This window comes from Phoxinus phoxinus (assembly GCF_949152265.1).
Source record: "Phoxinus phoxinus genome assembly, chromosome: 23".
In the NCBI taxonomy this organism is placed as follows: domain Eukaryota; kingdom Metazoa; phylum Chordata; class Actinopteri; order Cypriniformes; family Leuciscidae; genus Phoxinus; species Phoxinus phoxinus.
Window position 1 is genome coordinate 13,333,524 of NC_136898.1, and position 10,925 is coordinate 13,344,448.

At 37.7% G+C, this 10,925-nt stretch overlaps 2 protein-coding genes across 5 annotated transcripts in view; one reads left to right on the forward strand and one right to left on the reverse strand.

Moving 5' to 3' along the window:
• The window catches only part of trim3b (tripartite motif containing 3b), a 28,596-nt gene extending 27,339 nt beyond the window's left edge, over nucleotides 1-1,257 (forward strand). For all 4 annotated transcript variants that reach the window (XM_079599513.1, XM_079599514.1, XM_079599515.1 and 1 more), the window contains 2 exons: nucleotides 113-253; nucleotides 371-1,257. In XM_079599513.1, the coding sequence (XP_079455639.1) occupies nucleotides 113-253; nucleotides 371-523 (294 nt within the window). In that variant the 3' untranslated portion in view covers nucleotides 524-1,257. The remainder of the gene's footprint in view (nucleotides 1-112; nucleotides 254-370) is intronic.
• Nucleotides 1,258-3,233: 1,976 nt separating this feature from the next.
• On the reverse strand, nucleotides 3,234-9,746 carry trim47 (tripartite motif containing 47). Its single transcript, XM_079599516.1, has 8 exons — nucleotides 9,432-9,746; nucleotides 8,920-9,137; nucleotides 8,657-8,702; nucleotides 6,888-6,983; nucleotides 6,535-6,759; nucleotides 5,651-5,673; nucleotides 5,440-5,555; nucleotides 3,234-5,143 (listed from the first exon to the last, which is right to left on the reverse strand). The coding sequence occupies exons 1-8, from the start codon at nucleotides 9,615-9,617 to the stop codon at nucleotides 4,614-4,616; spliced, it is 1,440 nt and encodes a 479-aa protein (XP_079455642.1). The 5' UTR covers nucleotides 9,618-9,746; the 3' UTR covers nucleotides 3,234-4,613.
• Nucleotides 9,747-10,925: the final 1,179 nt, after the last annotated feature.

The following is a 10,925-nucleotide window of genomic DNA, read 5'->3' on the forward strand; positions in this document are numbered from 1 at the left end:
TCATTTCATATGTGTAAAACTTAAATGATGTGAGAAATGACACAATGCATATTTTATTGTAAAACATTGTATTTGATTTAATATGGGTGATTTAAAATGTGTATTTCCTCAGGTCTACAGTGCAGACGGGGAGTTTTTGTTTAAATTTGGGTCCCATGGAGAGGGAAACGGCCAGTTTAATGCGCCCACAGGGGTCGCTGTTGATGTTAACGGAAACATCATCGTAGCAGACTGGGGCAACAGCAGAATACAGGTACTGACTCTAAACATCTACTTCCTCTTTACTAAATCTCCAAGAAATAAGTCATTTCAGTAGCACTTTTTTTAAGACGACTATCTCTACAAAACAAGTTTGCTTTTTTCCCCTCAGGTGTTTGACAGCTCAGGCTCATTTCTCTCCTACATCAACACAACTGCTGACCCACTGTATGGGCCGCAGGGTCTCGCTTTAACCTCCGATGGCCATGTTGTGGTGGCCGATTCTGGAAACCACTGCTTCAAAGTCTACCGGTACCTGCAGTAACCCGTCAGGCACTGCCACGGGCTGACACAAACTCTCCTGCGACTTCGGTTCATAGTCGATCAGCGAAATCCTCAGCCAAACCAGAAAGGAAGAATCGAAGGAACAAAAAGCACTTTTCTTTAATCTTCTACTGATTTTTATGTTTCAAAACAAAGAACTACTTCTGCACTAAACCAGGAATGTTGATTGTAAATAACAGAAACCATATCGATAATAAGCACAGATTCTTATTAGAAATCATGTAAGTTGTGTATAAATAAAAAGTGTGTATGTGTGTGTGTGTATATCTATATATTTATATATATATGCATATACATACATTTTGTTAATCGCTTCTTAAACCCTTGCCAAAAAGGCGATTATTTCCAAGATTCCTTTCCCGTGTCAGTGATTGACCTTCCCATGACTGCAACAGTTGTGTATTTTAATTGTTACATTCTGCATTTGTAAATATACAAATTGATGTACATATGAACATATTTGGTGTATGTAACATGTAAATGACACTGGCTTCTTGTATTGTCAGCATTTACCACTGGGATTTCACTATACCCAAGCTATTCAGTGAGCGCTTTCAGCCAACTGGGTGTTTAAATCATTCAGACTGAACATCTGAACTAATTATCCCTCACAGATATCAACAGCACAGGAAGTGATGCGCATCTCTCTCTCTCTCTCTCTCTCTCTCTCTCTCTCTCTCTCTCTCTCTCTCTCTCTCTCTCTCTCTCTCTCTCTCTCTCTCTCTCTCTCTCTCTCTCTCTCTCTCTCTCTCTCTCTCTCTCTCTCTCTCTCTCTCTCTCTCTCTCTCTCTCTCTCTCTCAATTAAAAATCAAACCAATTAACAAAAGGAGCTAAAAAAAAAAAAGGACATATTTTTTCCATTCCAAATTATTTATTTTTCTAAAGCACAACGCTACTTTACGTGTTGAAAAATCCAACAAGCAAATAGAAATATAATCAAACCCGAGTATTTCAAGTATAGGCCTGTTGCCTCTGTTTTTTTAATGTTCTATAAAGATGATCAGCTGTATGGAATTATATCTCTTCTCTGTACATAATCATGCAGACGCCAGATGTTCACAGTGTAGCAACCAAAATTTGTCTTTAGTCAGTATTAGTTTGTTCATTTGTCTATTTATTTAATGTTTTGTACACATTTTCCTGAACAATTTGTTTGGAGATTGTCACCAGCGAATGATTTCAAAATCACCTCCCTTTAATTCTGTGGATATTTCCTTTGTCTCTTTGAAGGTTTATGTGACACCATGTCTCCTTAATAGGCTACTTGCTCTATGTGATACTGTAAGGTTAATGAACGGTGGTCACAGCTGAAACGGTCAACGTATATCTTATATCTGTGCAAATAATGTTTTTGCATGTTAATGATTTTACCAGCAGTCTGAATATGGTTTCTGCAGCAGAGATACTTGTAATGATTTGCTATTGCCAGGCTGGAAATAAATAAAAAATACTGTAATAGCCAAAAACAAATATTCTATACTGTATATTAATTTATAATATGCAAATTGCAAGTTGATATAATTGCTTCCCAGACAGAAAAATAATGTAAGCCATGGCCCACACATCTGATACATGATGTGGATGTGGATCTGATACATCGAGGCTTTTTTTTTTTTTTGAGAACCGTCAGTGAAGAACGATAACTATGAAGTTTTAAAATTGTTCTAAATTGTTCGTGCAGTCACATATTTACTATTGTTCTGTGAATTTTAGTGGGTGAAATCTGAGAAGGTGTCTAAAATCCAGTCATTTCAATAGGAATCCACGCGATCGGGAACTGCAATAGGAATCTCGCGATGCGAGAGCATGCAGATTTCGCAACGGCTTCAAATTGGTAACAAAATTTCGGCGCGTAAACCAATACATAAAAAAAGCTCGTTTTGAAAGTGAGCTGTGCTTCATACATTGCTAAAATATTGACAATAAACATTGGCCTTTTTGTGCCTGCAAAATATCTCTAATATGAAGAACAGCTACAATAAGGACGTAGAGGAACAATATCTTTAAATGATTTTTCCCCTGCTGATAATTCGCCATTAAACAGAAGATCGTCTTTTTTTCTAGTTCTCGGGCAACAAAAATTGCAGGGCGGGATTTGATTTTATGCATTTGGAATTGATTGGAGGGTTGTAACTTGCTATTGCTGTGATCTCATGTGAGTGACAGGTTGTCCCGCCCTCACGCCAGTAAACACATCATCAGAGATGTTTACAATGGCAGATTAATAAAAAAAATGTTTTTTTTAAATGTACATAATAAATAAATCATAAATATTGCAATATTAAATAATAATAATTTGAATTGTCAATTTCATGGTGACTTTCATGTTGACAACTGCAGTAGCGATTAGAATGAATTACATTATCGTCCGTTGGTGTGAACACTAGTTTTGTCCTTAGTATGGATTAACGCTTTTCCTTAACACTATTCAATGCATGATAAAGTGCTTGGACGGATGATTTAAAAAATGTGGTTAAAAAAACATGTACAAAATCTTGAACAACAAAGAAACAACCTTATGCACATTTCACGGGACAATATTGGAGTTTAGAATAAAAACTATCCTACTCATTTGAAAATCATATTTTGTCTTTTTTTTAACCACTAATCAAAACGATTGACTTTTTAAATATATATATGGATATAAAATGGAACTTCATGGTTCTATGAAATATGAAATGCTAAAATGAAAAAAAATGTTGTAATATTTTATTTTTTAAATGCCTGTAGAGGAAAACATTTAACATTGCAGTGGTTTTAAATCTCACAAAAATAAAATGTACCAGCAGTTATGCTCAAGTGATGTAACAGTTCTCTTACAACAGCAATTAAAAGAAAGCCAAATTTAAAAAATATAAATATACATATTAAACAGAGTCAATGTTTTCAAGTTGAACTCGTTACTTGGAAATAGACAGTGATTACCAAAATACTAAATGTTAAAAGAAACTTAGATCCTAACTTTTATCATGGAGTGTTGTGAGAGCATGTTCACGTTAACAGCACATGTACAAAACATCTTAAGATCCAGAAGTGACCAGTTGCAGTGTTTCCTTGGTCAGCTCAAAAGACATTTTGAACAAATGACTGCTGCGGTTCTAATATATAAACTAGTTCAGTAAATATCAACACGAACAACAAACCGTCTGAGCTCAATAAAACGGTGCTGAAAAGTCCCTGTGTGCTCAATTCAGTCCTTAAGCAAACATTCTCAGCATCTCTCTTCACCATCAGCCCACAAGACAGGTTTGACTACTGCTAAACAAATATAACAGATAAAAATTTATTTAACGGATGTGAAAGGTACATGACGTAACATGAATGGCACAAAGCTTCAGGATAAACTCATTTACATAATTAAATGAACAAAAGGACGCTCCTTGCAGCATATCTGTCGAAAGCTCACAAACTCAAAGTTGCATAGCACCTATTGCAGTCTGAGCCATTACGATATGTGCGAACACCGAGCCTTTATGCAACACGGTTATTTGTCTGACAAATACGTTCTTTAAAAACAAAACTGCAACAAAAGAATATGTACACATTTAAAATAATATAGAAAAAGAAAATGGAAATATATGCCATAAAATGGAATAAATGGTGATAAAAAATAATAATCTTATTTTTAATCAAATTTCTACAAATTGAAATGTTGATACCAAGCATTAATACATTTTTGGCCTGATTTAGTCCTTATTTTCACCTCTACGCTGATGTACAAAAGACAACACTGAGGTCTAAGACAAGACGACACAGAGCAGCTAAAGTCGACATTTGCGTAAAAACCTGCAATGCCTCTCTACCTGAATTTCAGTGGGGCTACATCATAATTCACGAGCAAGAAAAACTCATCTCACTCCTTCAGATTAGAGTGTATCAAAGCTCTACGCAACTAATTCATTCAGATCAACTGAATCCAAAGACACAGCAGAGCTTAAAAACAAACTTCCTCTCTGCTTCCAGGAAGGAAAATGCCCTGAAATGTTTACTTCGATGCAACAATAGGAGCATTTATCGTTTTTTAAAATTTATTATTTCTTGCGAACTGCATGTACGCATCGCTTCGTTTTCAGTAGAAATGACATATTTGTAGTCGGCTACCCGGGTCGTTTTTCCCCGGGCTGAAGAAGGGTGAGACGGGCTCGTCAAAGTATGTGACAAAGTTATAGATGCGTTTCATAGTGACGGCGTCGAAGAAAGTAACGTGGCCCCGGTCGTAATCTAAGAAGACGCCGACGCGAGGAGAGTTCCAGTAGTCCGCCACGGGCACGCGCGAGTCTTCCTCGTTGGCGTACAGCCGGTCTTGGAGACACAGGCTCCAGTAGCCAGCGGAGGGCGAAAGGTTTACGAAACCTTTGCGGTTGCTGTACTCTGTGGTGACGCCCAGATACCAGACCCCCTTGTCCCGCACATCGACCTCCCAGTAGTGCTGGCCGCTGGAATACTGGGCGGTGGCGAGCACTCCGAAAAAACGAGTGAAGCGTTGCGGCATGTCGGGCTCCTGGGAGCGTACGCGGCCCTCCTCCACCTTGGTGTCAAAGTCGCTGATGGTCAACGAGGGGTGAGCGGTGTCTAAATCTAAAGTCAAATTCTGAGGCACTGGAAAACAGGGAACATCTGGTTAGCCGTTTCGTCATGTTAACTTAACACTCGCAACAAATCACATGACTTGGCACCACATACCTCACATGGCAAAATTTTGTGGGCAAACAAAAGGTTCATTGTCTATTGACAATAGTGTTGCGTTGCATGAAGCACCGTTCACAAAGCAGCCATTTTCAAAACAAGCAGCTTTCTGTTGGTCAACATGGTCATTTTACATGTGTGGGGAAATGACTAGATTTCGCCCATGAAAATTTGCCAATGGTAAATGTGGCCGCAACAAAAGCACTCACTTGTGTGTAACACGTGCATCATCTTCTTCCACATGATGAGCTGAAAGGGGCCTGTGAACTCGGAGAAATCTGGAGGAGAGTTAGAGGCCTGGACGCCGAGGTTGATGTGGCAGGGGCTATGAGAGAAGAAAATAAAAACACATTATGAGAGATAAAACCCTAAAACACATTGATTTTTAGAAAGGCAGATTTAGCTAACAGATTTACATACCTCAAGTATGAATTACTGATACTCTGGAGGGGGGAAACAAAGTTAAAAATGTTAATAATGTCACACAGTGAGAACTGGAAGATATAGCCACAATTACAAAAAACAGTTGCCATTTGCACAATATAAAGACACGGCGAGATATACTGTCATTACTGTTTTATAAAAAGTCAAAATGAGAAGTCACAATTAAAGGCTGTTTACAACAAGGACGATACTTGAAATAATAACTATAGCTAGCTATAAAGTTATAACAATTTTATGAGAAAAGAGACCTCCACAGCTAAAATAATGACAGAGGAACAATATAGGAATCACTTACAGATTTTTTTTTTTTTGTAGCCAATCACAATCCACCTGACTTTAAAAAGCTTGAGCATTTAAAGGAATAGTTTACTTAATTTAAATTCTGTCATCATTTACTCACCCTCAAGTTGTTTATAAACCTTTATGAATTTCTTTCTTCTGCTGAACACAAAGGAAGATATTTTGACAATTGTCGGTAACCAGACAGTTGATGGACCCCATTGACTTCCATAGTATTTTTTTCCCTACTAGAAGTCAATGGGGTCCATCAACTGTCTGGTTACCAACATTTATCAAAATATCTTTTTTTATGTTCAGCAGAAGAAATTCATACAGGTTGTGAACTATTCCTTTAAGGCAGCATACAACACAACTATTGGATAATATTTACTGGATGCTAATATAGTTATTATATAGGTAATATAATTATCATTCTTGGTGTGAACAGGCCTTTTCAATACATAAAGTTGCTATTGTAAGAGATAAGAATTCACAATTGTCGTATTGTTTTTTTAACTCTGAGGCGTAAACGGGCTTCATATTAACAAATGTGCGTGTGTGATTAGGGAAATTTTCATCACCTCAAAGTTAGCGCTGTCACTCAGGTGATTTTGAATTTCAGTGATGGCTTTGTCCACTTTGGCTGCCTCGCTCTCCACACGCTTCAGGTTGGCATCGATCAGCCCGATAGTGGCCACCGCTTCGGCCTCCAACCTTTCCAATAGATCATCCTTCTCATCCAACAAAAACTGAACCAGGGCGCCGACATCTTCCTCGATCTTCTCTTTCAAGGCTTGTTTTTTAAGCTGTTGAAGACAAATGTTTGAGATTCGACATCAGGGCCTCAACATATCCTCAGCATGTTATACAACCAACAATTTCGAGTCATTTGTATGTACACAAAGTCAGCGTGGGAACAATCAAGCTTTCATACCTTGACATCAGATCTGGCCTGCTCGTCTGTGCTCTTTACTCTAGTACACATGGATTTCTGCCAGTTCAGCTTGATGAGTCTTAGCTTGAGCTCACTCTGCATATTGAATAAGAGAGAAAACTTTACACTTGTAGTGTTACAGCACAAATTATGCAAAGTACAATCAGTAATGGAAGAAATATTTCTGGGAAGGATCTTGTGGACATATATGGACCTTATTACTGTATCAGCAAAGATACAAAATAGTTAAAACGCAGAGGTCAACAGTTCCCATAATGAAACTGGACACGAGACTGTGAGGGAGTTTAGCATTGCAGACTTTATCAAAATCTATGAATGTTTTTTTAGTAGAGCTACACTCGCTTGCTGCTTTGCATTACCATCAAATATTTGAACATGTTTAACCTTGGGCTGTGAACAAGGAGTATCACAAAGAATCCAAAGGAACAGATTATTCACATGTGTGAAATACATGTGAATTATCTTTCCTTGTGGAAGTTTCCAGAAAAGTGTAAGAAATTAACTTCTTGCCCACCAGCCACAGTTGCTGATGAAAGCACAATTTTATCAGCCATTTTGATTTTTTTTTTATCAGCCATTTTGATTTTCCAAATATATTCAGAATTTTTATATATAATCTAATAATATATATATATTTTTTTTTTTAAATAACAGCGTTCCACTTAACTTCCCATTCGTCTTGTTGGAATCTAATTAAAATTTAGGTTAACAACAAACATTAACCATCATATTTGGAATTATACAACTATAGTTAGTTTAAAAATAAAATACATACACATGGATTTAAATAGGCAAAATACTGATTGGATCATTATTGCAGTAATTGTTGTTTCTAGCATGTTATATGTTTGCAAAAGTTTTTCTAACCTGAATTGATGAAGTGTGTAGCTTTTCATTTCTTAAACATCTATGTAGGAAGATGTAGTCATATTCCAAGATGCCCAATGTCAAAATTCATCAGGCTCAAATTGTGAAAATAACTTGAATCTTTCACAATTCATGTGTGAAAATGATTCGGAGGAATTCAATTGATCCAAGATCTTAAATTCATTATAGTCTTTGGGATGTCCTGGAGTAGACAAGAAATTTGACCAAAAATGTATGTGGTGTTATTTCCATCAAGAGGTGCATCAATGTTTGGTCAATATCTTTTTACTTAAAAAAAAAGAAAAAAAAAAAAGGTAAATGGTCAAGGTTCATTTTGAGCATTCACATGAGACCTTAAACAAAGAAAAGATGAAATCTCCTCACAGGCTCACAAACATCTGTGTATATCAGCCACAGTGGCTAGATGAGGAAAAAGTAGCCTACCTGCTGCTGTGCAAAAAGCATTTGAAAGGTGTTAATTTCACACCCTGTTCCGAACAACACTGGTTCTAACAATTGTCTCAACTTCTGAAAACAACGTTAAGACGACTGCAAACAATGCCTATGTGCTACGTCAAGACATTTAAAAGCTGTCTGTTAAATAAAGACACTTAAAGTGCTAAATCCCACATGTACATCCAGCACTATGGTGACAGATAGTTACTCCTTGTTCTATCTCAAAGGTTAGCCAAGAAACAACGTCAATGGTTTAAAAGAGCCAAGTTAGACATTTAGACTAAGATAACAGGAAGTAGGACAAGAAGAGACAAAAAAAAAAGACACCACAAAAGAGTGATAGAGACAGAAAGGCTTTACACACACACAAAAAAGAATTACACAAAACCAACAAACTCTGAGGAAAAAAGGAATGTAGAACAAACCTTCATGTCTTCAACAACCTCGGGTACAGGAGCAACATCATGGTGTCTAGAAAAATAATACAATTATGTATGATGTTTCTTTTCTAAGAACATTTTAATGTAAAATGTTACAACAAAGAGCATTGGTCCTCAGACAGTGGTCAATGCATCATAACCGATTGAGCTGCCAAATTATACAGCAATTATGGCCATCAATTCAGTGTCTAGGTAACGTTAGGTTGAGACAAGCTGTGGTTGAATGTGGGGTCCACAGAGAGCCTCACCTGTGCGCTCTGGATTCCCGACAGACCACGCATATGGGCTTTCTGTCCGTGTGGCAGTACAGTTTCAGTTCCTCGTGGTGTCGCTCACATTTCCCGTCCATTTTAACGGGTTTTGCGGGTGCAGAGGGCCTACACGTCTTCAGGTAGTCGAAGTCGCTCAGTTTATCCACCAAGTTCTTTACCAGGTAGTTCTTGGTGAAACTCATTTTTGCGAACACCTGCAAAAAAGGACACCGTTTCATGTAAGTTAACTGTTACGACGCAGAAAAGTATTGGTGCTGCACTGAGAAAACGCTCGTGCGGCGATTTGTATCTTGTGATTCAATAAACGTGGTCGGGGTAATCACACCTAATATTAACAATATGGTAAAGTACGGTTATTATTTAGACTGTCGGTTTGAGCCCCTCTGCACGATTAAGACGCAAATGTATATAATCCCGTTATGTGCATTTAAGCAGCTGTAGCTAAGCAACCCAGGATGTAGTAACATTTATCAAAACAAACCACGCACCATCCTGCACTCCGGACACTGGTAACCAACATCATCGCCTCCATTTTCCTCCCAGTGCATCAAAATGCACATGCGACAGAAATTGTGGCCGCATTTTAAAATGACAGGGTCGTCGAAGTAATCGAGGCAAATAGAACAGACTAGTTCCTTCTGAAGCTCTCCCCTCGAATCTCCAGCAGTGGCCATGTTTCCCCAAGCAACAGTGTAACTGTTTTTCAGGGCTAGATGCGAAACAACCAACACGGAAGAGAGAGAGAGCCCATTCTGGACTCACTTCCTGGTACACTCACGTGGGGTGCAGTCAGTGGCAATTCTGATTGGTTACGTTATCTAAGCCTTCTTGCGCGAATCGGTTCTTTCGAAGAGCTCGTATCAAATCAAAGAACCGGTTCAGCATATTTTATGTCACCACTTAATTAATTACGCCATTAATATTCAATATTTTTTTTAAAAATCCAATAAGCCTTTACAAAATAAAAAGCTATACTTTTTTTGATTTTCTTATAAAACTTGCTGTAGAAATAGGTCTGATATGCTCAGCTTTCCATGCAAATTGACTGTTCATGCCATTAATCTGTATACATATTTTATTTTCAACGGAATCCGACGGCAAAAAAAACAGCTGTTGGAATCCGTTCCCCCACCCTCAATATGAGAGGTTTTGATGCAGTGGCTTAAAAAAAAGGCTGATTTTTTTGTGTGTGGATGGAGCTTAACTGCCATCAGTTTAAAGAATATTTTTTGAATTTTAATCATGATCGGACAGTAGGGTATGGGATAAAAAAAAAATTATGAGCAAGGACTTGAACTCGGTCGTCCAAATTGATGCAGTGGCTTAAAAAAAAGGCTGATTCCTTTTTTGTGTGTGGATGGAGCTTAACTGCCATCAGTTTAAAGAATATATTTTGCCTTTAACCATGATAGGAAAGTATGAAAAAAAAACCAAAAAAAAAAACCGTTAACCCGGGACCTGTCGTCAAAATCCCAAAAGTATGAAAAAAAACAAAAAAAACGATGACCCGGAACTTGAACCCTGGTCGTCAAAATCCCAATCAGTGCTTAGACCACTAGGCTATAGGGGGCAAGTGCAAAACAAAAGTTTGTTGAGTATTTGAACCTCACTGCTAAGAAAAATGAGAGGGGGGGAACGGCTGTCGGAATCCGTTCCCCCACCCTCAATATGAGAGGTTTTGATGAAGTGGCTTAAAAAAAGGCTGATTCAAATTTTTTGTGGATGGAGCTTAACTGCCATCAGTTTAAAGAATATCTTTTGCCTTTTAACCATGATAGGAAAGTATGAAAAAAAAAAAAAAAAAAAGATAACCCGGGACCTGTCGTCAAAATCCCAAAAGTATAAAAAAAAAAAAAAAACGATGACCCGGGACTTGAACTCTGGTCGTCAAAATCCCAAAAGTGTTAATTGTCAGTGCTTAGACCACTAGGCTATAGGGGGCAAGTGCAAAACAAAAGTTTGTTGAGTATTTGAACCTCACT

Coding starts and splice junctions, on each gene's coding strand:
- trim47 (XM_079599516.1), bottom strand. CDS start 9,617: ATGGCCACTGCTGGAGATTCGAGGGGAGAGCTTCAGAAGGAACTAGTC. Junction 5,674..6,534: donor GTGACAGCGCTAACTTTGAG/GTGATGAAAATT, acceptor TCCCCCCTCCAG/AGTATCAGTAATTCATACTT. Junction 5,144..5,439: donor GATGCACGTGTTACACACAA/GTGAGTGCTTTT, acceptor CCTGTTTTCCAG/TGCCTCAGAATTTGACTTTA.